Source organism: Mixia osmundae (assembly GCF_000708205.1).
Source record: "Mixia osmundae IAM 14324 unplaced genomic scaffold scaffold_2, whole genome shotgun sequence".
Lineage (NCBI taxonomy): Eukaryota > Fungi > Basidiomycota > Mixiomycetes > Mixiales > Mixiaceae > Mixia > Mixia osmundae.
The window spans coordinates 297580-321131 of record NW_014575562.1 but is presented as its reverse complement, the minus strand read 5'-3'; the positions used below and the strand labels follow the sequence as shown (position 1 = coordinate 321131).

The window sequence follows — 23552 nt, the reverse complement described above, 5'->3', positions numbered from 1 at the left end:
TGAGGAGCTCCGAACATCGCAGAGATGCCGAGCTTGCCAGCGCCCACAGCGTCTACCTCGCTTGCTCAGGATGTCTTACAGCTCCACGGACATCAAAACTTCCGCCATCGCTTGGTTTTGTCGCTTCTGTCGCAACGAGCGATCAGGATAGAAAATATTCGCTCAGACGCAAGTTATGATGAGCCCGGTTTACGAGACTACGAGGTCTCGTTCCTACGACTGATAGAGCGCATTAGCAATGGTACGAGGGTGGAGATAAGCTACACGGGCACTGCAGTCTCTATGCGACCGGGAAGTCTGCAAGGCGGCCAAATCAATCACACCTGCCCACTGTCAAGATCCATTGGCTGGTTCCTCGAGCCTTTGATCGTGCTCGGGCCGTTTTGCAAGGAACCTTTGAACCTGCACATGCATGGCATGACCACGGATGGTCGCGATTCATCTGTCAGCTTGCTCTAGTCGTCTGCGCGGGCAAAGCTAAACTAAATGTGTCCGCAGGTCGACGTGCTGCGAGTCTCAACGCTACCTCATTTGTCAATGTTTCTCGAGAGCGCTGATGGCCTGGAAGTGAGGGTACGTCGGGCAAATCACCTCACAGTCTTGATCTTGATGCCTCTCCAGATCATCAAGAGAGGCCATCCACCCAAAGGCGGCGGCGAAATACAATTTCGATGCCCTATCGTACGCAAACTGAAGCCAGGTTTTAACTTTGTCGATCCGGGCCGGATCAGCAAGATCAGGGGCATCGCTCATAGTGTCAGAGTTTCACCCCAGTTCTCCAACCGACTCGTCTCTGCCGCCCGAGGTGTACTCAACTCATATATACCGGATATTTACATCTACACCGACGTCTATCGAGGCGCAGAGAGTGGCAAATCGCCTGGATACGCTCTCACGCTCCTGGCCACCAGCACGACGGCGGCGCTCTTCTCTGCTGAAGCGACCTCCTGCACCATTTCAAAGACGCAGGCTAGCCCGGGCGCAATCTTGTCTGCTTCGCGCCAGACCAACCTGTCGTCCTTGCCTACGGGAACTAGCGATGAAAAGCAAGGAGATGAGGACGAGTTGAGGCGATCGCAAGTCACGCCGGAAGATATTGGACAAAGAGCAGCACATGCGTTGCTGGACGAAATAAGCAGGCAAGGCTGCATAGATAGAGGTCACGAGTGGCTCGTTTGCCTCCTCATGAGCTTGTCTGGCGAAGACGTTTCGCGCGTCAAGATTGCTGGCCCGATGGATCCTCTACTGTGCGTATTTTTGCTCTTGCAATTTGCTTACAAGCTGACCGTGTGCTCGTTGGCAGAGTCCAATTCTTGCGCGATCTCCGGGATTTCTTTGGCGTCACGTTCAAGATCAGATCAGTCGATGCTATGTCGCAGTCTGACGACCCTGTCCATCCAGCAGAAGAGCTGTACCTGAGCTGCGTCGGGATAGGCTACACCAATGTAGCAAAGAAAGCTGGCTGACGACCGAATTTCGTCTTGGAGTGCCCATGCATGTGACGACCCTCCCACAGGACGCGCTCGGCCTCTGTCAGCGACGTTGTACAGGCTGTATCTGCGGCGATGCTAGTAGACGATTGCAAGGAGCTTGCGAGACATCTGATCATCACGCTGTCTGGTCTTAGCGGCTGTCTCACAGCTTGTACACGGGTCAAAGAACGTGAGAAAGAGGACTCTTGAGTGATGTTGTATAACTTACATGAGATTGTCGTGAATACGACAGCCGCCGTTGATGCCCAGTTGGCCACGTATCTCTTCACGACAGTGATCGATTGATCGATTGCGAAGATAGAGAATATCCCTACAGAGGCCGATCGGGCAGTCGATCATAGCATCTTGACCGCGTCAGGAGACAGGGGAATGCACCATCAGCGTATCGAACGAAGCGTTGAATTCACAGCGTCGCCCACTCGACAGGTAAACTTGCTACTTTGCAAATGTATTCGCTTGTCGTCTAGAAAGCCGCGTACAAGCTTGAATGCCTTGTGAAGATATGAGATACATTGGAGGTAACAATGCTCTGATCGCCATTCGCTCGCTTGTATCAGCAATGCTCCTGATCAGTCGTGCGTTCCGTGAAGGCTACAGCCTTCGGTGATGCAAAGGTCGCGATGAATCTCGGCGCAGCAGTGCGTATCGCACAAGCTGATAAGACAGTTGGCAGTAGCTCTTGCTTTGCACCCGTTGAGGATACAGGGAATGGAACCCTCCGCTGCGCGGACAAAGCGCGCGATCCAGCTCGTGATGTCAGCGGCCTGTCGAAGTGGAGAGACCTTGTCGTTGTAGTGAAGCAAGGGGTTGGGATGCATCAGATACTGTAGATGTTGCGTAATGAAGCAAAAAACGGGCTCTCCTTTGAGAGGCACAGGGCCTGATATTGACCCGGCACAGATCTAGGAATGACGTAATGTCCTCTTCACGGGTGGCTCGCCATTGCTGATAGAAGTACTCTTTGGTGAGCCTACACTTGGCCAAGTGCTCATCATAAGCATCGAGCCAGTCCTCGAGCTCTTGGAAACGTCTCTTGACAGCTGTGAAGGGGGCACCGGAGCGTCAGAGCGGCCAGGGCTGCTAGGGAGGGTTGCGAACTCCAATAACACGACAGGACTTTGTCGAGTGGTGCTGCCTCCGGGACTGAACTTTCATCTCTTACCTTGTCCGCAAGCTCCTGTGTGATGTAAGGAGCGAGGTCTTTGATGGGGCGCCAAGTGACATCCCAAAGTGAAGCATCGAGAGATGTCAAGTAGCAGAGGTTGTCCACAGCACGATCATGAATCCCGTATGAGGACATGACGGGATTCTTGTGCTTTCGAATCTGATCCTGGCTTGAGTCAGAGCGAGAGAAACGAGTCGATTTATAAGGGCATAGCCATATCTAATTTGGGCTCGCAAGGTCACGGAGCACAACAACAAAGAACCGGGTCGTGTATGCATCGAAGGCGTGTCAAGAGCGCATCGAGGCAGACGATGGCATGTACTTGAGCGTCGACTTGCATGCGCGGAGGAGAGAAGGCCAAGTCGCCGTGATGACTTTGACAAGGCTTTGTTCAGCAGAGCAGGTGATGACGCTGTACTCAAACGGAAAGTGGCAGCAAGATTCGTGTGAGAAACAGTGTCTTGCTAGTCCGACGATCGCAAAAGGTTGGAGAGTGGTATGCGATGAGTGCTGAGCGATGGAAGCATGTATGATGTATGACGGCGTACGACTGTTCGATGACGTGGCGAATTCGCCCGAGCAGCCGCCGGCCAGTTCCGCCCGAGATTCGCGCGCGCCAATCGAATTTCTTCGATTTCTGTTGCGAGCAAGTTCATTAGCAGGACGTAAGTGTACCGATCTAGTCCGGAGACTCACATGCACGCTCGATGGGCAACATGCAAAGATGTCCACTCGCCAGCGATGCTCGAGCACCGCTGCGATGGCCTCTTTCGCTTGTCCACCCATGCAACGCCCATCGAGCGGCGCTGTGCATGTTCATGCAGGATCACGATGCTGACATTGATCGGTCGCTCCTGCACAGTCTAGCAAAAGACCAAAACCAAGCATAATGGGATTCGAATCTGGTGACGCCAAGAAGGGCGCTTCGCTCTTCAAGACCCGATGCGCGCAGTGCCACACCGTCGAAGAAGGCGGAGGCAACAAAGTCGGACCCAAGTCAGTCTGCTCTCCCATCTACTTTTTCTTCTCCTTCGTATCTCCCGCGACCGACCAGAGCATAGCAGCTTCACTTGCCGCTAACGATCGTACTCTCTATCAACGCCGTCGCGGAGACCAACCCAAAATCCGCGTTGAGATATCGTATGGACTTGCGCTGACGCCGGCTCGCACGCAGCCTACACGGACTGTTCGGACGAAAGACCGGTCAGGTTGAAGGTTTCTCATACACAGAGGCGAACATCAAGAAGGGTGTAAGCGTGCTCTTTCGATGCCGCGATCGCAGACTCACAAGGCATACAGGTCACATGGGAGGAGAGCACACTATTCGAATATCTCGAAAGTGAGGCTCATGTTCGATCAGCTCAGGGCATTCACTGATTTATACATTGCCTCTTCAGACCCAAAGAAGTATATTCCCGGCACAAAGATGGCCTTTGCTGGCCTCAAGAAGGAGAAGGATCGCAGTACGTGCTGTATTGATCTTCTACAAGCCACGTGCTGACCTTTCATGTGCAGACAATTTGATCACGTATGCGCCTCGCATATTGTTGACTTGCTCGATTGACTGACGCCAAACTCTGCTTACAGTTACCTCAAGGAGTCGACAGCATAATTGCTCCGAGTTGTCAGCCGTGTCGGCGGCGAAGCACCTCTCTGTTGACCGCGGATGCATAGACACGACGCTCTCACTCCTCTCGCGCTCGACTTTGTCGCGTCTCCTATCTGCCGCATTGCTATCAGCCTGAGATTCCCCTCATCACATCGCTCCCTTTTCGCTTCGTCTGCTGACTGTCTTTCACACATCGCCGCTGCAATCTTTCTTGCTTTCTCTGCCTTGAACGTACTGAAGTATTCAAGTTGATCGAGCACAGATCGCTCACCGAAACCGTCAAAGCATTTTGACACTTCGTCTCATCCGTTGCTCCGTACGCCGGACTTCGCTTTGTCCGTGATCAGTACCCTCACCGCGCACCCGCGCATCAGCTCGAGCTTCGCATGGCTTCCTCACTCTCTGTACCAGACGAGGTCCGGCATCGGCTATTGTCATCAAGCAACCGGCCACCGCTGGAAGGATCAATTCATCTGACGACTCGGCACAAGCGACGTCAGCTCTCCGTTCGGTACCGCGTACGCGAGCTGCCTGGCGGCCACATACAGATGCACAAGCGCGCGACGGAACTCATTCAAAGAGTATGGGCAGCATTCGTCCTCGTAGCGCTACTCGCTCTAGGCATGCTCATCCTCGCGCTGCCCGGATACAACACTTCTCGAAAACCTGCAGCAGTTCTGCACACACCCTTTGCGGACGAGTGGACGCCCGTTTTGCCTTGGCCGACTTTCGAAGCTACCCGCAGATCAGAGCTTATGACTCTGCGAGATCTGTATGCTCTTGTGGGCGCCGGCGTCAAATGCGCCTTCTTCAAAGCCAGCAAGCCAAGTGTCACGCTCGTTCATCAGTGGACAAATGTCAGCGATCCAGACTGGCAGCATCTGCGCGCCAGCTTGGCTCGTGAACTGCCAGAAGGCTCTGCTCATCGCGCGGCACATCTGCAGAGGCATGTGTTCGAAGGAAGTTCTCAGCTTCATCGCTGATAGGACGGCAGGTTCAGTGACTATACCAGGCTATCGGTAGATTCTTTTACATCCTCCCTGAATGGCAAAGTCCACAAACTCGTCATAGGCGCATCGAACAACTCGCACGGGCAAAGACTGCGGTGGGCAAAGCGGCGAGGCTCTCACTTGACGCACCAAGCCAGCCTGTTCAACAATACGTTCGCGTTGCCTTGTTTTAACATTCGAGCGATCGAAGCTCGACTTGCATCAACATCGTGGCAAACAGATTACGTCATCTTTGCCAGTCAGAGCGTACTTCTGAGCAAGATCAGCTCTGATGACTTTGTTTCGCCCGCTTCTGGCAGCGTACTTCGTATCGATCCGAAGCTCCTCGTCAAGGCTATCGAGCCAGACAAGAACCATGCAGATCCAAACAGCGAATGGTACAGTCTTGGCTATACAGCCTATCTGCTCAATCAGCGCTTCGGGATCCGCGAGCGTCCAGCCACATCTAGGGCACCCCTGGCATACTCCACGATTGTATTGGCGGAACTAGCAAAAGTCTGGCCTGATGAGTTCGAGCAGACGTCACAATCGCGCTGGCCAGGCCTACACAACGAAATCCACTTGCCCTTCCTTTACACGCACTACGTCGTGGAAAGACATCGCGAAACAATGTTGGCAGGTTACCTTATCTACAGACGTGATCCACGTCGGACCGGCTTGCTCGATCTCAATGCGCAACTCGCCATCTTGGATGATGTTCGGCGCGCCGGACCTCGACTACGGCCTTCTGACACTGATACGATTCTCATCATGCAGCCTTTCCGCGGGAGCGATTCGCGAGCTAACACGACTTCGGGCGCGACAAAGTATCGCTTTCACAGCGAACAAGGCTATGCCAATTTTGTGAACGACGACATACGCGCTCGCGAAGCTATTGAGACCGGCCATCATACTCGAGAGCAGCTCGGTACATTCAAGGGCAGGCGGCAGAATCACAACGATCTCATACGGTACAACTTCAATTACCGCTTCATGCCTGACCGCATCTTGCCTAGCTATAAACAAGCCGACAATCGGTCAATCGCATGCACAATGTCACTCCCGATCTGCTTCGGTGAAGATTTTGCAACAGCGCACAACCTCTCAGCGCAGGTCGTCTTTCGCAGGATTGCGTTCGAGCAACCGGAATGCGGTGACTGTCTCATCGTCGCGTTGCTCAGTCTCAGCGGGCTGAAAGGCTTGTCGGCTGTGCTACCCGATTACGAGCTTCTATCACGCCAAGCAAATGTGTGCGGAGATGACGAGATCGACGCTACGTCTATCACGCCGAGCAGCGAGCCAAGATTTTCAGGTCGAGATTGGACAACGATCGACTTTGGCGCGGAGGATGCTCCTTCAGGCTTCGTTGCCGAAGACTTGCACCGCTTTGCCTACTCACTCGGTCTGTCTCGAGGCAGACGCTATTGGACCATGCTAACGCATGCAGACCAGGAGAGACGAGCTTTGAGAAGATCTCGTTTCGCTCCAAAAACGCAGAAGCGCAGCTAGCTCAACTCAAAGAGAGGCACTACAAAGACACGTTGCCAACTTTTGCGCAACTCGAAGATCTGGCTTCTACAAGTCTGATCGAGCAAGCGAGGTTGGGAGGGAAGCTTCGGGAGCTTCTTTTCGGCTGATCGCCGACGCCGAGCTGCGTTGCACTGCGAAGGCGACGCGATCTTCGTCGGTCGGCACGGGGATGACCGACGTCTCTTCTCAGACTCGACGTGTCTTCTCATCGCTCCACTTTGACATCAGCCATGAAGCGCAAAGCACGCGAGCTCTTGCTCAATGGGAGGCAGACCTTCCTTTCTCAGCTCTGGACGTCAGTCGAGCCTTTCCTATCAGCTTTGCTCATCAAGCTGATAGCCAAAACACACCGACGAGACAGCTATCTGACGCAGCACCCGCACTGCGCTATGATCTACTGGAGCCCGGACGGTCGAGAACTCATCCTCGCAGAGGAAGATATCTTCTTTTCGACGGTCTGTCAGGACCTGTGGCGCATGACCGGCATCTCCTCATTCTACCGCCAAATGGCTATCTACGGCTTCCATCGCACCGTCCCGGCTAGTAAAGCCGCTTATCATCTACTCAACGGCAAGAAACGACGTGGTTCTGATGTCCACGGCAAGGTCTGGCGGCACGACACCCTGGTTCGTCCAGCTGCCTGACAATCCTTTCGTGGCTCATCGAGAGGTGGCGCAACAGACAAGAGATAGTACAGTGGCCGATCTAGAGAGGATCAAGAGGAACGCACCTGATCCGTACAGACGCAGCAAAGCGAAGAGAATCCGCAAAAGCGCTCGTCGGAACGAATCGCCAGCATCGTATCGACCTCATCGTCAGACAGCTATGACCATTCACAAGGCAGAGACAGACTCGCTCACGCTACTCATAAAGCGCCAACCGTCTGAGTATATGTCGGCGAGGTCGTTCCCCGATGGACGGACGCGATCTTCCGCTCGCATCGCTCAAGAAGTACTCGCTTCAGACATCTCCTCCGGCTCATTGACGCCTATCGATCAGCTTCAAAGTCTTGCGCCTTCGCGAGCGTCGAGCGTCACGCTCAGCTTAGCATCTACCAGTTCAGCCGAATTCGAGCAGCCCACCGAGTTTGCGCGATCGCCGCTCGACGGGCTCGTCGAGTCGGATGATATGCCTGTGGAGTCACAGCCACTGGAGAGCGAGCATCTTTCATCGACCGGCACGAGCGCTCCCGAGTACTCGCAGGCCGAGGCAGAGTCATCTTCGCTCTCTGGCTGGTCAGATCAAGACACATCGCCCGAATGTCAATACAGCGCTCCGCCTGCGCTCGTCGGACGAATACCCCAGCTCTACGCAAGACATTCGCCTCTCTGGGCAACTCCACCTTGCGCTCAATCTAGTCATGCACCTTTTGCGTCAGCTCAAGCACTGCGAGCTCTGCGATCTAGTCCGATGATGCTCCTCTCGCCTTCTTTTGCCACTTCGACGCGACAGACACCATATGACGCCTTGATTGCTGCTTACTCTCCTGCGAATGCATCCGCTCCGCGTGCTTCGCCCTGGCGAGCCTCGCAACATGCGTATGTTACGCCGCAAAGCTATGCAGCTCCATCGCATGCGCTCATCCAGCCATCTTATGTCAGTCAATCGCCAAGCAGCAGTGCAACGCTCAGTCCGCTCCAGGCTCGGTCTCAGCTATACTCACCTGATGCGAACAGACGAGTGGCATTGCCTCCACTGTCTTCGCTTTACAAATCTACGCCTCATTCGAGCGCCGTGTCAAGGTCATCACCGTGGCATTCGCCTCTTGCAATGATGGCCACACGCAGCGAAGCGACCGCATATGCCGAGAGCTGTGAACTCAGACAGCCTATGCGTTTCGAGCTGTCATGCGCCCGCGGATCATCTACGCCTTAGCTTAACATGTCCATGTATCAATTTCTAACAAATGGCGCGCGCGCGCGTGTTTCTGTATCGTTCGGGACGGGCGATCGGCAGCCAGACACGGACTAAAGAGGCTGAAGCCAGGGCGTGCTGCAGACAGATAGACCCATCATCCGTAGCTGCACACGTAGCGGGCGATTGTAGAGGCACCATCGTCGACGTGACATTCGACGCATCGCATCGTTGACCTGCATTCCAGCTTGACGACCGCCGACGCCCAACGTTGAGCAGCCCGGGACCGACGCGCTACACCAACGTTGTCCTCTAGCATCTTATAGCTGCCATCGATTGCCCCCTTGTGAGCTCGGCTTCGAGCGACGACAAAGATGGCCACGGATCTCAAAGCGAACGGGCTGTCCAATGGCGACAGCAAATGTACGTGAGACGAACGCCCGATCTATCACACCGCTGAGATAGGCCGGGAGCAGATCCAATGGAAGACGTTGACACGAGCGCCAAGGATAAGCTCCTGGCCGAGGCAGGCGCAGCATTGCCGCCTCCTGGGCACGCGAGGAGGGAGGTGAGTTTCATGTCTTGCTACCCTCAGCGACTCGTTTGGCCAAACGCTCAACGGTCTACCATGTTGGCGCAGAGCACGTCAGATCAAGTGAAGAAGCTTCACCCCGGTGTCGTCATCGCCATATGGATCTCGCTGTCCTCGTCGGTCATCTTGTACAACAAGGCCATCCTCGACAAGCAACGACTCAATTTTCCTTACCCAATGTGAGCCACTTTTCCCACTGACGCCCTGAACGGCTGAGCTGAGAGAGCTGCATAGCTTCCTGACGACTTTCCACTTGACGTTTGCGACGATCGGAACTCGCATCTTGCTCAAAACCACGCATTTGCTCGATGGCTTGGCCAACGTGAACATGACATGGGATCGGTGGATCAAGTCTATCTTGCCCATCGGCGCACTCTTCTCAGCCTCGCTCATCTTCTCCAACATGGCCTACCTGACACTATCAGTCTCGTTCATCCAAATGTGAGAGAAGCCGATGCCGACAAGTCGTCTGGCTGATGTTTTGGCGCGCAGGCTCAAGGCGTTCACTGCAGTCGCCGTGCTGGGCATGTCGATTCTCATGGGCCTCGAGACATTTACCCAGAGGACGTTCTTCCTCGTGCTGTTCATCTCGTCCGGCGTAGCACTCGCCTCATACGGCGAACTCACATTGTCAGTTCGCTCACCACTTGTCTCGTACGCGACTGATGCGTCAAGCTTAGCGTGCTTTCGGGCTTCATCTTCCAGACGCTGGGCGTCATCTTTGAAGCCTCGAGACTCGTGTCGATCCAAAAGCTACTGCACGGCATGAAGATGGACCCGCTCGTGTCGCTCTACATGTTTGCGCCGGTCTGCGCAGGCATCAATGCCCTCATCATTCCCTTCACAGAGGGCACAGCGCCTTTCGAGCTAGCCTGGGAAAGACTGGGCCCCTTCATCCTGCTATCGAACGCCTCTGTTGCGTTCCTGCTCAACATCTCTGTCGTCTTCCTCATCGGCTGCGCATCATCGCTTGTGCTCACGCTCTCAGGAGTTCTCAAGGATATCTTGCTCGTTACGGCCTCTGTTCTTCTCATGGGCAGCTCGGTCACCATAACACAGCTAGCAGGGTGTGTCTGGCTCACACCATCGTCGAACTAGGACTGATGCACGAACGCAGATACTCCATTGCGCTGACCGGATTGGTACTCTTCAAGACGAAGCCAGAGATCGTAGATCAGATCATGGATGGCGCAAAGAAGCTCGTCGGTCGATAGGCCCGACATGGCTCTTATCATACATATCGAGGAGAGCCCCACGATGTCAGAAGGGCTGCGTCTAGATAGACCCGTAGCTCGGCAATCTGGTGCTCTGTTGGTTCGGTGTACAAACATGGTCGATCTAATGCAACGATGTCCCAAAACTTATCGCCTTGCGAGCATATCTCAGATGAACTTAAGCTTTGGTGTACAAAGGGATGTCTAAAGTGCCAGATACACGACCACAGCTTGCCTTTGGCTTCGGCCTAAAGCTCGTGCAGAGTGCCGGCCGAGGCATCGCGAGAGAGCCAAATAAGTGTCCATGTGTGTTTGTATCCTGATTGAACTTGCTGTGCGAGGCTGCGAATATGCGAGAAGGAAGAGATTGCGATCAGACGAGCACAGTGCTCTTCGTCTGATTGCCATAGCTACTTCCTTTGCTGCTCCTTGCTGGCTTGTGACCCGTACCAGATGATGGCGGTCCTCTGTTGGATTTAGCAGGCGAGGTGAATGGCGCAGGTGTTGGTCCAGAAATCTTCTTAGGAGCAGGCTGTGGCGCCTTGAGGACTTCTTGTGCGCGCCTCTTGACCGCCATGACTTCATCTTCGTCTCTACCCCACGATTCGAGCAGGTTCGCAAACAGCTCGCCCGCCAGTACGCTTGGTAGCTCGATGAAGAAGTAGAATGGAATGCTGATCGCCAGCGCGACGCCAAAGAGGGCCATCCATGTCACTCCGGTGATAGCGCTTGCAGACGATCCTGCACCCGCCATAGACTTTGCGATCGATGGCACGAGCGTGTATGTCAGCGGTGCCGCGAAAAGGTAGAGACCGGGTGCAAGTCGGCCGAGGTTGCGCAACACGACGTTGCCCATCAGTCGCTGAGCAAGCGTGGACGTCTCGAGCGCAAAGAGGAAGCATGTCGCAAAGAGCGCATCGCAGATTGTGATCTCGACGTGATTCTGGACGTTGATAGTAGCAAAAGCTGAGTTGAGATTGTCCCGAATGACAGAGACCCATTGGAAGATGAGGGCGACGGCGATGAGGGCACCTTGGACTGCCAATCGACGCGACATGGGCCACTTCTTGACTTTTTGGAATTGACCATGAGCAGCCATGTCCGCAAAGACGAGACCGATGATAGCCAGCTGCAATGCTCGTCAGCCCTGAATGGACCTGAGCGCGTGCGACGTACTGCAAAGTAGTTAAATGTTGTCCATGAGAAGAATGCAAGTATGCCATAGACCCAGTAGCGATTGCTCGAGAGATTGCCAAGCATCATGTGAATGGTCTGTTGTTTTGCGATCAGTACTTGGCTATCGATTACGGGTGAAATGAGAACACACGTAAACAGCATATGAGGCTTGGAAGAACCAAGGGGCAGTCCAGAGGTTGCCGGCAAAGGTCTGACCGGACATAGTGTCTTGTTCGTAGTATGTGAACAAGTTGAAAATGAGGGTAGAATAACCCGCAAAATTGCGGATCGATGACCAGTATGGCTCATCCATACCGACGGCGTTGCAGTCTGCCGTCTTGCCCGTTGCGCCGAGTGCCCATTGAATGCCAGAGACAACAATGACGGGCAAGATGAAGCGGAAGGGTCGAGTAAGCATGCATCGGGTCAATCTGATCCATGAGATCGAGGGCCCGAGCGAGGGCACGGTCTGGTTGGTTGAGCCAGAGGTATTCGAGCTTGACGGTGCGGAGGGGGCGACGACTTCCCACAAGGGAGCTGCAACTGCTCGTCCGAGCAACACGAGCAGGAAAGTCGTTGCCAGGTTGAACGACCGCACGATGTATAGAGGAGATGCTCGTTGTATGAAGCCATATGCCTGTTCTGGTGTCAGCTCGAGCCTGAACATCGTGAAGAGAATTTACATTGGTGTCGAGGACAGCGCTGAAGAAGGTGCCATTGAGTGCAACCATGGCAAGGATGAAGCGAAGTCCGTCTAGGTAACCGAGACGGGCAGCCTTGCCTTTTGCTGCGGCAATGCTTAGCTGTGCGGGTGAGACGCCAGCGCTCGTGCCGGCTAGATGGGGTCTACTCCATCGCTTGAGGTATGACAAGCCGGAGGTATTCATGCCTGGCGTGGACGAATAAGAGTTGGAGCGGGTATATGCCGGCAGGCCTGCTCGACCCGGTCGGTTCGACTGGAAAGAGGGTCGCTTGGATGAGCCGTTGACCAGTGTAGATCCGCTTGTGCCATAGCTAGACCCTCCAGATCCAAGTTGCGACTTGCCGTTTGCGCCATTGCGGCGGAGTTCGTCCGAACCAGATGAGGACGAAGCATCTCCGTCAAGTGTCGTGCCGCCCAAGGTATGAGATGAATCAGCATACAATGCATGACTGAGCGGATGGGGATTGTTTCTACCACCCGTCGGGAGCGGACTGACGCTCAGGTCCGATGTAGAATTGCCATAGGTGCCGTAATTGCTTTGATAGCGAGGCAGCGTCGCGGAGGTGGACGTATGGCCGTCGTGCGTCATGAAAGGCGGGTAGCCTGCCGCTGATGACGGCGAGACTGCTGAGTCTGATCCACGCTGCGACGAGTGGTGGTGATCGTCTCGAGAGTGTGAGGGTGAATGGTGGGACCGATCAGATCTGGTCCTATCGGTTGATCTACGAGGCGATGAAGACATGACGGCTTTCGGAATCGCTTACTGGGATAGATTCCAGCCCTCTGACGAGTGCAGCAAGCCTAAGCAAGTCGAGCTGCTAGGCTGAGAGTGTGCCGGCTTTGCCAATTGATACGCACAGCTTTGTCCGATTTGGCTAGCTGAGCGCGACGGGGCTCAGAAGTGATCCAATATCAGACTATGTTCAGAAGTATGCTGTGCCACTGCTTCGACCGCCTCCAAGAGGATGCTCGATGCGGCAGATAGCCGAGATCTCGAAGCGACCTTTGCGGGTGGGCGTCGCGCCGTCAGATGTCCCGGCCGTGCGGCTACTTTTGAGCTTGTCGGCTGGTCGAGTGCTACCAGATCGATATGACCGGACTTGACAAGGCGCCTGCAGTGCCTCACTGAAGCTTAGTACAGACAAGCTCGTGCTGTCCGACGTCGTGTGGTGAAAACAACGCAGCAGTCTATCTTTGTAACATTCATGCACGCGCGCGAGACAAGGATACACGTCATCCCATCTCATCATGCTGCCCGGCCCGAGAGCCGGTCAGCGGTCACGCTGTCGAGCTTTTCTCGCGGCGAGTATAGTCTCTCAATCAATCGGCATCACGCAGCATGCGTTTGCGGTATGAACGTCCGATGGTTCTATACGACGAGCTCTTTGCTTCAGCTTTTGGCGACGATCTCTATCGTTAATCAGATACCGAAGGACGACGCGTGGGGTCGGCGCGAGCTGATGGGAGGCATACGCCTTTGCGGATTGCATTGTAGCTCGTGCGTTGGCGAGCTCTAGTACTGATGGATTCGACGACGGTGTTCTCTGCGCGCAAGACAGCTCTCATGCGTGAATCTCGACTGCGAACGCTCGTGACTGTACGATTGCAAAGACGTCTTGCTGGGAAGACTATACAGTGTGCTGGTACAGGAATCGAACATGAAGAGCGCGACGCGTCTACGTCTATAGCTTTTGACTCTGAGTAGATGATCCCTCGGCGCTGAAGTAGGGATGCTGGAGCGCTGCCTTTGCCGAAATACGCTTTGCCGGATCGTACATGAGCATTTTCTGTCTTTCACGATCAGCGCACTCTCCATAGTGCCGCAAAGACATGCCTGGATGAGATCTGCGGACTCTGCTGTCGAGTTGGTGATCTGATCGCGCAGCACCTTTGGCTTCCATTGAGGAAAGGTAGATTTGAAGTCGGGCAATGTTGATACACCGGGCCATACTTGCTCATTGGGCGTGCCTAGCAGTCTCGCAACTCGGAAGATGAGATCAATTTCGGAATCGCCTACTCGCTCGTGAGCATTTGCAGGTTTGTCGATTGCATGACTGACCTGGGAAGAGAGGTCCACGCTGGATCATTTCCGCCATGATGCAGCCAACGGACCACTGCCCACCCTGCTGTCAGCGAGCTTTTGATGCCACCAGGACGATGACTCGCCTGGTCGACTCCGGTCGAATAGTGACGCGAGCCCAGCAAGACTTCTGGCGAGCGGTACCAAAGTGTGACAATCTGTCACTGTCTGTCAGCACTTCATAGCAGGTGAGAAGTCACGGGCATACCTCATGTGTGTACGTACGCAAGGGAATGCCGAAAGCGCGTGCAAGACCAAAGTCGGCAAGCTTGAGGTTGCCTTCCTTGTCTATCAACAGGTTTTGAGGCTTGAGATCGCGGTGGAGGATTCGGTGAGCATGGAGGTAGTGAACACCGCGCAGGAGCTGATAGGAGAAGTTCTGCCAGTACGACTTGTTATCAGCTTCAGAGCAGCTGATCGCAAGAGTTCCTTGCCTGAACGATATCGGGTCCCATACCGTCGCCATCGCCAATGGTGTCCATGTACTTCTTCAGATCCATGTCCAGGAACTCGAAGACGAGGTAGAGCTTGAGGTCGCGATGATCGATATCGAGTAGCCTGATCCGCATGCGTGAGCACCCGCATGATTTGACAGGATGTCGACGCGTACCTGACGATATTGGGATCTTTCATCTCTTTGAGGAGCGAGATCTCTCGGATAGCAGTAGAAGGGACGCCTTCATCTTCTTCGCTCAGCCTGATCTTCTTGAGCGCTACAATCTCGCCGGTCTCATTGTGCTTGGCGCGGTAGACCTGACCATATGCGTCAGCCTCGCGGCTATCCTAGTCGTGTTGAATGAACTGACGACGCCATATGTTCCTTCTCCGACCTAGGCAGTCCATAGGTGGGTATGAGCAGGATAGTGAGCGCCGGACGGTCGTCGTCGTCGGTTGTATGCGAAAGTGAAGAAGCATCAGTTGGTATTGTAAAGTCAGCGTCAACATCGCATCACGAGCGAAAGCACGACAGAAGGAAGGAAGAGCGGCAAATGCATGCTCGTCAGCTCTGTATGCTGATGGTGTAACACGCAAGCAGGACTTACCTTTTCTAATTTTGTGTATTTTTCCAACGAACCCATCTCTACCCGAAGCGCGCGCACCTAGATGAAGCTCCCCAATGGAGTATACTTGCCCTGAATGTCGGCGAGACAATGAGTGCGCGAACTCGTGTGCTCCTAGGACGCTGCTACAAAAACGCAGAGCACCTGGCGAAAGGCGACGACGCGATCTCAGTCACGTGATAAAGCTCTCTGGTCGAGCACAAGATGCATCTGCTAATCTACGATTACAGTAAGAGCAGATCTAGCTGCTCGTCGCTGTTGACATCTACGATGATGTGATGCCGTAAGTTGCGATTGCTACTAGCGTCTCACTACCCTTGCTCGTCGTCACTTTCACGCGGAACCCAATTTCGTCCCTCTACGGCTTCAGTGACATCATATACATCCATCGGGAGTGGTGTGATATCGTCGTCATGATCAGAATCGAGATAACGCCAGGTCAGTATATCGCGCTGCTCAAGTACTTCTGTCGCCGCCCTCCACGATGCGCCTAGGCTTGTAGGATTGCCACAGATCAGGAGTCGACGGAGAAGTGGCAGCCGAGATCCGTCAAGAGCTGTCATGATGGCTGCAGCACACTGCATAACAGCATCTTCATGGCCTAATGCTAATGTGTAGAGCCTCGGTGCCCTCAAAATCGATATGACATCATCAAGGCCATGCATAGTCTAACCAGACTATGTGCATGAAAGCGCAAAATCGACGGAATGTGTTGCCACGCGATTGTGTAGTCAAGATTGAGCTTCTGCAGCGAACTCTGCCAAGGCTGAGACCAGATTGCATCCCATCCCGGGAGTCACAAGTGGTTGCAAGCGTAGTAGCCGCACGATTACAGAATCTCGAGAGAAGCAATTTGCGCGACTTGTTTGGCACGCTGTGTAATGTAGGACTCGTCATCTAGCTCTCGGGGCTGACGTTCCGTGACAGAGACCTCTTGCAGTGTATGACATGCGTGGATCATCTTGCGAGCATTGCGTACCCAGCTTGGCGTCCGTGTGCGACTGTCATCTCGAGGCCCGCGGTGGCTCGTGCCTTGGATGTGCAGGCACGAAACGTGCCCTCTGAGTCATTTTCGGTGTGCAGTATCTTCAACTATTGTTGAGAACCACTTGAGCGATGTGTCATACAGAGAAAGTGCTTGAAGATATTCGAACTTGCAGATGCTCGATAACGCGGTGGGGACGCGGAATGTCTTTGCTATCGCTGCCTCTTGCACGCGCCATTGCCTGATATTGTTGATGGCATGCTCATTGGGATCCTCAGCGAGCCCGTTACCAACATCAGAATTGTCAAGATCTCCTTCTTTATAGTCTGCATCGATTGCGCCTGGCATGATGGCAATGTACTCGATAGCATCGACAGAGACGGCGGTCTGGTCTGAGATGTCGAGCTTCAAAAGCACCAAGCAGCTTCCTCGGATCGCACGAAAAGGTCACTTTGTGAAGCTCTGTACGTGAAGCTCCGAACGGGTGGAAGCATGAGCCATACTTTGGAAAGTGACTTTGCGGAAAGACTGCGCATTCTGCGAGAGACCATGCTGAAGGCTGACAGGTCTTGAATGCCAAGCTTGTCGATGATATCGAGCAGAAGCTCAGTTGGTAGAGAGGCTGAACGGCTTGTCCCCATACCTATTAGGTCAGTGGGCCACTGCGCTCGCGAACAGGGCGACAGTGCATTGCTACAGCCACAGGAGCTGTCAGGACACGTAGCACCGAGCACCGCGCCGATTTGTCGCTAACGAGAGCAGGCGGGCTGTGCTGAAGTGATTAGGCTTCGTCGCATCTGCCGACCTTGCAGCACTTTCCAGCATCAGTTGATGCAATGGGACTCGACGCTACAACCACCAGTGACTTAAGATGTGACAAACATTGTTGGGATCGAAGCATGTTGTCCATCTGCGCCCATGCATTGTATGCATGACTCAGCTTGCTAAGGTGCTTCTTGCTCGTCATGTCCTGTCGCTCTTGCAGCGACTAGCTCATCGGTTGTCTAAATTTCAAATACTGCCCGGTGGCCAATGGGAATTGCGCAATTCGAGTCTGAGTGTCGTGTCGATTAGAGCCCGAGCGCTCAGGCAGAGCAGTCGGCGTATGCGCTGACAGGCAAGCTGCCATGCAGAGCTATGAGCCTGCGCATCGGCAGCAATCGTACCCAGACCCGTCGCACAGGGTGATGATGCCAAATGCGCGTCAGCCTGAAGCATCGACATCAGTGTCACCCAGACAAGAGCCTCATCTGCAGGTCTCGCCCGGCGCAACGTCCTCGACCGCAGCCAATCCCAATGCAAAGAAGCAGCGAGTCGACGCGAATGGGCGCCTGGTAGCCTGTTCTCAATGCGGAAAGACAGAGACTCCGCTTTGGCGCCGAGATCCTCAAGGCAGAACCATCTGCAATGCCTGCGGTATGCTCGATCACCTGCTCACATTGGACCCTCTTGATGAGGACTTTCAGGACTGGCGCATAAAGCAAAGCAACGCGAATCAGAGAATCAGAAGGCTGCAGCTTTGCTTGTTCAACGCAACGCCCAAGCAGCTGACGGCAGCCCGCCCGCGCCATTGCCGAACGGTCTTGGATTGAGCCACGCCGACGATGAGCCTCCGCTCGGATCATGTCCCGGCTCGGGGCTCTGCAACGGTCAGGGCGGCAAAGAGTGTTGCGGAGGTTGTCCTGCTTTCAACAATCGACATGCGGCTCGGCTGGCCCGATACGACTCTGCCGACCCCGAGGCTGAAGTCAGTGACAGCGGTCCAATGCAATGCGGCAACTGCGGCACGAGAACGACGCCTCTCTGGCGCAGAGATGGTGACGGCAACGTTGCCTGCAATGCCTGTGGTAAGCCTCGAGGAGGCCATGATGCTTCAGAGTCCAAGCTGATCAAAGCATGCTCACAGGCCTCTATTATAAGCTCCACGGACATCACCGACCCGGCTTACTGAAGAAGCCTAACATCAAGCGCAGAAAAAGGATACCAACCGCAAGAGCCAATCACGTGATTCAGACCCTTGCACGGCACCGATCATCGCTGACATGACACGAGTGACAGACTGAGGAGGATATGCAGCTCTTAGGGGACGTCGAATCCGTCGCTTCGTTGCAGGACCAACCGTCCCAGCGTAGAATTAGCAATGGCGGCCGGACGCATGGTATTGATGAGCTTGCCGATGTTGCGTCCCGCATGGCACCCATGGAGCTCCTTAATCGTCCTCCAGGACCTGTCGATGCTCGTCAAGCCGTCTCAAGCGAGATCGAAGAGATCAAACGCAGTATTGCCGTGCTCGAGCAACAACTTGATCGTAAACAGACTGCTTTAGCTGCTCTCGAGACTGCAGAAAGTGCGTCATTTGCTGCTGCAGTCACACGTTTGCGCTGACATGCTCTCATAGGCGCTCGTCAGATGGAGGCACGATTTGCACAGATGCCGGCTCAGCCCGCGGTGTCGCTAAGCTCGCGACCGGCGAAGCGTCAAGCGCCCTCAGATCCTTCAATCGACCCCTCGCTTCAGCAGCTTGTTCCAAACAAGCCGGTGCCTGCTAGTTCTGTCACTGCGATACCATCCGAGAAGACATCTGGGCAATGATTACATCTTTGAAACGACCTGTTGTTCATTGTACAACGATCCATGACAATTCTACGACAGTTCGAGCGAGTCCAGTCTGCTGTATGCTATCTGCCAGACGGCTTGCAAAGCCCGCTGAACCTCAGCATGCCACTCAGGACTACCTCTGGCGACGGTTGCCGAGATTTCTGTGCTTGAGATTCCCTCTGTGTCTTTCGCAGACGTGTCGTTGCTCGATAGGCCGAGAAATTGCTCTAGCTCCTCTGCGATCTCTGCTCTCGAGCGCCCATTGACAAACGTGACATACTGCAGTCCAGTATATCGAGCCTCGTATAGCTGGTTGAGCGACTGTGCTCGTGTGAGCCGATCGGACAGCACACGACGGATCGGCTCACGCTCAACTTTGCAAGCACCTCTGGCGGTGTTTGCCGTTTGGTCTGTTCGGCCGCACTGAAGGTCGACAGATTGCCGACTTCGCCTATCCTTGGGTGTGCTCGCACTAGATTTGCTCTCGTGTCATCATCGAGTCGCTCGAGACCCTGCCATGCCTGCTGGAGCAGATCATGATAAGAGCTTATCGCCGTCCGGTCGATATCTAGCGCTGAGTAGTCTGCACATGGCTCGAGCAGCACATCTAATGCTTTCAAGACCGCAGCCTGCGAAGTCTGAACTTCCTCCAGCTTTGGTAACATGGTCGATTGACATTAAAGTCACACGTCACTCATGATATCTTCTGCCGGGGGGGTTGCCGAGTTTGCGATCTGCGGCGGAGGTAATAATAGAAACACGCTAGCTGCAGAAGACCGGCGAAAACTCAATTGGATCAACGACCATGCGGTCGATGTCAAATAGAAGAGCACACGACTCGTTTCTAGACTTCAGGGCAGCCAATCAATCGGGCGTGAGCTGCGCTTATCATGAGACCACGCTGGTTTTGCAACTTGCCGAGACCGGGCCTTCTTAAAGAGTGGGCCTGCACCTGAGCAGTCTGCACACTTGCCTGCTCGAACGACTTGAAGAGCCTACTTGTCTAGGGCATCACAGTCGAAATGGCGATGGTAGGCAATATGATGGCCAATGAGGCCCTAGTCCGTGACCTCGATTCTGGGGATGTACGTGCGCCACTCGAGGCTTTTGCTTCTACTGACGATCTACTCGCCATCAACAGCATCATCGGCAGTCAGTCACTGTCGAGCGTGCGAATGGCGAGACGGAAGAGATCGAAACTCGCTTCTGTATGTGATCACGCGACCAAGTCATGCGGCGCTGATGGCCTTTGATCGGCGTAGACCAAGACTCGCACGATGTTCCTCTCAGCGAGATCTTCTACTACGCTCGTCTACAAAGAGAGCGGGAAGATGCCTACGTTCACACTGGCGAAGAGGAGGGCGCATCTCCCTGGGTCAGGACATTCAAGAAGCTCTCCAATCGCAAAGTTGCCGATGTCGCTCCAGAGGCAATCGATGATCCTACCGGCAAGCATGCACCTGCAGCAGCCATGGTCGGAGAGAATGATGAGAAGCACGGCTCGTCTCTCACCGACGAAAAGGCAGCACACATTATCGTCGACGATGATTCTGCCATGCACCGCAACGCGTCAGCCGCTCTCCGTACTGCTTCTTGGGGCAGCATCTTCTACCTCATCACGACTGACATTCTCGGCCCGTACTCTGCCCCCTACCTCTTTGCCCAAGTCGGGTATGGCTCAGGTGTCACTGTCTGTGAGTCTTCTGGTCAAGCATTTGCAAATTAGAGCTTATGCAGCACGCGGCAGTCATCTTCTTTGGTATCTTTGCTGGTTACGGTGGCTTCCTCATCTGGCACATGTTCCTCGGTCTCGACTCGCTCCAATATCCCATGCGCACTTTCGGCGATCTCTGTGGTCGAGTACTGGGCCGTCCGGCGCGACACATGTCAAACTTTTTGCAAGCTGCTCAGCTCATCACCAATGTCGCAATCATCACACTCGGCAACGGACAAGGTCTGTCTCAAGTATCAAAATTCAAGCTTTGCTTCGTCGTCTGCAACGTCCTCTGGATGGCATCCGGCATGATCCTCGGTCAGGTGCGCACGCTCAAGAAGTTCGGCTGGCTGGCCACGCTTGCCATCTACATGAATTTGCTCGTAAGTCGACGCGACGCGTCTGCTGCTCACAATATTTATAATATTTTATTTCAGGTCATCATCATCACCATGGGTGTCGTCTGTCATCAAGTGCCCAACTATGGCGCCAACGGCGAGAGCCAATACCAGAACCCTGATGGCTCATGGATGCCCGTTCAAACTTTCCTCGAAGTCTCTCAGCCTTTCGAAGGCAAACTCGTCGGTATCCTTCAAGTCGTCTTCTCTTATGGGTTAGTTTTTCACCTACAACGTCCACACACACATACGCTAACGCTAAAGTGGGCGCGACAAGAGGAGCCATGGTCTTCTGCGAGTTCATGTCAGAGATGCGAAGGCCATTTGACTTCTGGAAGGCCATGCTCTGGGGCCAGCTCTTCATTTTTGTGGGTTAGTCTTAATTTGGCCTACTGATTCAAGGACAAGTTGCTGACGTGTGTATCAGTCTACATGACCTTCGGCCTAGTCGTCTACTCACAGCAGGGTCAATACGTCGTCAATCCGGCTAACCAGGGCAAGTGATCAACGAGCAGTGTTCGACGCGCATTGACATTTTCAATTTGCAGGCATCTCTGGCTACGTCATGCAGACCATTACGAATATGATCTCACTTACGGCTGGAATCATTGCTGCTGCACTTTATGGCAACATCGGCATCAAGCTGCTCTACAACAACATACTGGTGACATTCTTCAAAGCTCCTGAACTTCACACAAAGGGCGGCAAAATGCTCTGGATCCCGGTCGTCATCGCGTTCTGGGCTGGTGCATTCGCCATTGGATCAGCCATTCCTGCCTTCAGCGCTCTGTCGGGTATTGTCGCTGCCTTTGCAATTCTGCAATTCAGTTACACATTCCCTATCGGACTTTCAGTCGTCTATCAAATCAAGCGCGATGCGGTCATGCTCCCTGGCGGCGAAGGCGAGTTCGATCCGGCCAATCCCAACCCTACCAAGGACACTTGGCGCCAAATGTCTCGCTGGAAACGCGCTATTGGACATTGGTGGTATATCAAAGCGTTCAACTTCATCATCTTCCTTGCTTGTTTGGCGATGACAGGTCTGTCGGCCTACTCTTCGATCGAAGCCATCATCGAAGCATTCTCATCTGGCGCCATTACGGCGTTCACATGCTGTTCGCCCGTCAATCCGGCTGGCTGTTAGATTCACTTCACTACTCTTGTCTGCACTCGCAACCATCGGTAGAACACATTCGAAATAGGGTCATTGTCATGTCACTTAATGCAGGCTTGCTATAGTACGTAGGCTGCGGTGTTCAATACGAGCAACGAGCAAAACAAGCAATGGCACGTGTACGCGCGGATTCGAGAGCTTTTGCACCCACATTAGCCAGTGCATGCAAATCAGAAGGAAGTGACATGCAGACACAGTAAGGGCAAGGAAGCGGCACGGGAGCATGAGATTTGGGCAGGCAGTCCAGAACGTTCTCGTGGCACAACAAACTTTCCTGGATGTGGCTGACCTTATTGTACAATTTCGACCATCACAACAAAGTAGATGACTATGGAGACGAGCATTCTTGCCGTCGTATTTGGCTCAAGACTGGTGAGAGAGCAGCTTCAGATGTGGGAAGCACAGCTGTGTCGGTAGGAGAAATTCGAGCGTGTCAACGTCTCGGTCTTGTTTGAACGCAAGTACAGGTTCAGCGCACAGTCTGCCGTTGCTGCGAGCAATATGGCACGGTTGCAATGAAGCTATCGTACTGCTTAGCAAACGTTGTTATCGACCTGCGTGCACGTGATGGTCGTGCCAGGGATCTTGCCATTGACGCAAGGCTTGCTGCATAGCTCAGTGTATGAGCAAGAAGCCCAGCTGAAGCGATGGTCGACCCACAAGTACGTCTGGCAGGTATTGTAGCCTTTTTCGAAGGGCGTCAGTCTGAAGACAGAGATCTTATGGCCCTCAAATGTATTGCCGCCATGGGGATCCAAGAGCCCTGTTTGGTCACATAGATTTGATCTGATGCTGTACTAGGAAGATCACTGACAGACACAATTTTTGCAAGGGTAAGGCGATGGAGTAGGAACAGGCGTCTTGCAGCCTTCCGGGGTTAAGTAACATGGCCGGCATCCTTCACCAAATGGATCCTCTCCGCAGTCGGCCAAGACGTAGCCGGCCAACACAGCGAAACAAGTGACGATCTTGAAGGCGAGCATATTTGCGATTGCTGTTTGTTTTCGTTGCGGTTTGTTGTGAATAGCGAAGGATTGCGACAGACCAGTTTTCGGAAGCGACGCAATAGCTCTCGAGTAGTAGCGATCGGTCATGACGACGGGAGGAAGGGAGCAACGCATGAGGCTCATGAGACGTGTGCCATCGGACTGACCACGACAAGTTCGCGGCAGTTTTCACGCGATTCTTTTCCGCTTCGAGGAATTTGGTGACCGATC

At 53.9% G+C, this 23552-nt stretch overlaps 13 protein-coding genes across 13 annotated transcripts; 6 read left to right on the top strand and 7 right to left on the bottom strand.

Annotated features, from left to right (window-relative positions):
* Window positions 1–24: 24 nt before the first annotated feature.
* On the top strand, window positions 25–1466 carry L969DRAFT_45658 (uncharacterized protein; the record flags this gene model as incomplete). The annotated part of the gene is made up of 4 exons (XM_014714423.1): window positions 25–444; window positions 499–573; window positions 622–1247; window positions 1304–1466. The coding sequence occupies 4 exons, from the start codon at window positions 25–27 to the stop codon at window positions 1464–1466; spliced, it is 1284 nt and encodes a 427-aa protein (XP_014569909.1).
* Window positions 1467–2153: 687 nt separating this feature from the next.
* L969DRAFT_85059 (uncharacterized protein) lies at window positions 2154–3209 on the bottom strand. Its single transcript, XM_014714422.1, has 2 exons — window positions 2592–3209; window positions 2154–2533 (listed from the first exon to the last, which is right to left on the bottom strand). The coding sequence occupies exons 1-2, from the start codon at window positions 2791–2793 to the stop codon at window positions 2250–2252; spliced, it is 486 nt and encodes a 161-aa protein (XP_014569908.1). The 5' UTR covers window positions 2794–3209; the 3' UTR covers window positions 2154–2249.
* A 95-nt stretch (window positions 3210–3304) lies between these two features.
* Window positions 3305–4341, top strand: L969DRAFT_85056 (uncharacterized protein). The gene is made up of 6 exons (XM_014714421.1): window positions 3305–3654; window positions 3833–3908; window positions 3958–3997; window positions 4056–4121; window positions 4174–4186; window positions 4246–4341. The coding sequence occupies exons 1-6, from the start codon at window positions 3548–3550 to the stop codon at window positions 4268–4270; spliced, it is 327 nt and encodes a 108-aa protein (XP_014569907.1). The 5' UTR covers window positions 3305–3547; the 3' UTR covers window positions 4271–4341.
* A 549-nt stretch (window positions 4342–4890) lies between these two features.
* L969DRAFT_92514 (uncharacterized protein) lies at window positions 4891–8661 on the top strand (the record flags this gene model as incomplete). The annotated part of the gene is made up of 6 exons (XM_014714420.1): window positions 4891–5213; window positions 5268–6658; window positions 6709–6856; window positions 6977–7081; window positions 7148–7412; window positions 7468–8661. 6 exons carry the CDS (start codon window positions 4891–4893, stop codon window positions 8659–8661), a joined length of 3426 nt encoding a protein of 1141 aa, XP_014569906.1.
* A 95-nt stretch (window positions 8662–8756) lies between these two features.
* Window positions 8757–9036, bottom strand: L969DRAFT_70724 (uncharacterized protein). Its single transcript, XM_014714419.1, has one exon. It carries the CDS (start codon window positions 8957–8959, stop codon window positions 8798–8800), a length of 162 nt encoding a protein of 53 aa, XP_014569905.1. The 5' UTR covers window positions 8960–9036; the 3' UTR covers window positions 8757–8797.
* On the top strand, window positions 9015–10446 carry L969DRAFT_15297 (uncharacterized protein; the record flags this gene model as incomplete). Its single annotated transcript, XM_014714201.1, has 7 exons — window positions 9015–9063; window positions 9117–9208; window positions 9281–9411; window positions 9467–9673; window positions 9725–9862; window positions 9913–10299; window positions 10350–10446. 7 exons carry the CDS (start codon window positions 9015–9017, stop codon window positions 10444–10446), a joined length of 1101 nt encoding a protein of 366 aa, XP_014569687.1.
* A 17-nt stretch (window positions 10447–10463) lies between these two features.
* On the bottom strand, window positions 10464–13815 carry L969DRAFT_92511 (uncharacterized protein; the record flags this gene model as incomplete). Its single annotated transcript, XM_014714418.1, has 9 exons — window positions 10464–10629; window positions 10667–10788; window positions 10826–11575; window positions 11623–11718; window positions 11774–12259; window positions 12306–13047; window positions 13090–13204; window positions 13244–13437; window positions 13799–13815. The coding sequence occupies 9 exons, from the start codon at window positions 13813–13815 to the stop codon at window positions 10464–10466; spliced, it is 2688 nt and encodes an 895-aa protein (XP_014569904.1).
* A 192-nt stretch (window positions 13816–14007) lies between these two features.
* L969DRAFT_92509 (uncharacterized protein) lies at window positions 14008–16131 on the bottom strand (the record flags this gene model as incomplete). The annotated part of the gene is made up of 10 exons (XM_014714417.1): window positions 14008–14112; window positions 14160–14338; window positions 14385–14439; window positions 14492–14563; window positions 14614–14784; window positions 14840–14963; window positions 15016–15158; window positions 15212–15228; window positions 15449–15591; window positions 15782–16131. 10 exons carry the CDS (start codon window positions 16129–16131, stop codon window positions 14008–14010), a joined length of 1359 nt encoding a protein of 452 aa, XP_014569903.1.
* Window positions 16132–16532: 401 nt separating this feature from the next.
* L969DRAFT_45218 (uncharacterized protein) lies at window positions 16533–17092 on the bottom strand (the record flags this gene model as incomplete). Its single annotated transcript, XM_014714416.1, has 2 exons — window positions 16533–16843; window positions 16903–17092. The coding sequence occupies 2 exons, from the start codon at window positions 17090–17092 to the stop codon at window positions 16533–16535; spliced, it is 501 nt and encodes a 166-aa protein (XP_014569902.1).
* A 486-nt stretch (window positions 17093–17578) lies between these two features.
* L969DRAFT_92507 (uncharacterized protein) lies at window positions 17579–19043 on the top strand (the record flags this gene model as incomplete). Its single annotated transcript, XM_014714415.1, has 5 exons — window positions 17579–17867; window positions 17918–18298; window positions 18358–18455; window positions 18510–18798; window positions 18850–19043. The coding sequence occupies 5 exons, from the start codon at window positions 17579–17581 to the stop codon at window positions 19041–19043; spliced, it is 1251 nt and encodes a 416-aa protein (XP_014569901.1).
* Window positions 19044–19094: 51 nt separating this feature from the next.
* On the bottom strand, window positions 19095–19714 carry L969DRAFT_45254 (uncharacterized protein; the record flags this gene model as incomplete). The annotated part of the gene is made up of 2 exons (XM_014714414.1): window positions 19095–19370; window positions 19418–19714. The coding sequence occupies 2 exons, from the start codon at window positions 19712–19714 to the stop codon at window positions 19095–19097; spliced, it is 573 nt and encodes a 190-aa protein (XP_014569900.1).
* A 357-nt stretch (window positions 19715–20071) lies between these two features.
* Window positions 20072–22305, top strand: L969DRAFT_45431 (uncharacterized protein; the record flags this gene model as incomplete). The annotated part of the gene is given in 9 exon segments (XM_014714413.1): window positions 20072–20134; window positions 20191–20257; window positions 20312–20743; window positions 20797–21146; window positions 21201–21376; window positions 21439–21533; window positions 21589–21661; window positions 21674–21675; window positions 21710–22305. 9 exon segments carry the CDS (start codon window positions 20072–20074, stop codon window positions 22303–22305), a joined length of 1854 nt encoding a protein of 617 aa, XP_014569899.1.
* Window positions 22306–22315: 10 nt separating this feature from the next.
* On the bottom strand, window positions 22316–23429 carry L969DRAFT_92504 (uncharacterized protein; the record flags this gene model as incomplete). The annotated part of the gene is made up of 4 exons (XM_014714412.1): window positions 22316–22408; window positions 22890–22941; window positions 22996–23098; window positions 23381–23429. 4 exons carry the CDS (start codon window positions 23427–23429, stop codon window positions 22316–22318), a joined length of 297 nt encoding a protein of 98 aa, XP_014569898.1.
* Between the last annotated feature and the right edge of the window lie 123 nt (window positions 23430–23552).

Coding starts and splice junctions, on each gene's coding strand:
- L969DRAFT_70724 (XM_014714419.1), bottom strand. CDS start 8,959: ATGCTAGAGGACAACGTTGGTGTAGCGCGTCGGTCCCGGGCTGCTCAA.
- L969DRAFT_85059 (XM_014714422.1), bottom strand. CDS start 2,793: ATGTCCTCATACGGGATTCATGATCGTGCTGTGGACAACCTCTGCTAC. Junction 2,534..2,591: donor AGTCCTGTCGTGTTATTGGA/GTTCGCAACCCT, acceptor CCCCCTTCACAG/CTGTCAAGAGACGTTTCCAA.
- L969DRAFT_85056 (XM_014714421.1), top strand. CDS start 3,548: ATGGGATTCGAATCTGGTGACGCCAAGAAGGGCGCTTCGCTCTTCAAG. Junction 3,655..3,832: donor GGCAACAAAGTCGGACCCAA/GTCAGTCTGCTC, acceptor GCTCGCACGCAG/CCTACACGGACTGTTCGGAC. Junction 3,998..4,055: donor ACTATTCGAATATCTCGAAA/GTGAGGCTCATG, acceptor TTGCCTCTTCAG/ACCCAAAGAAGTATATTCCC.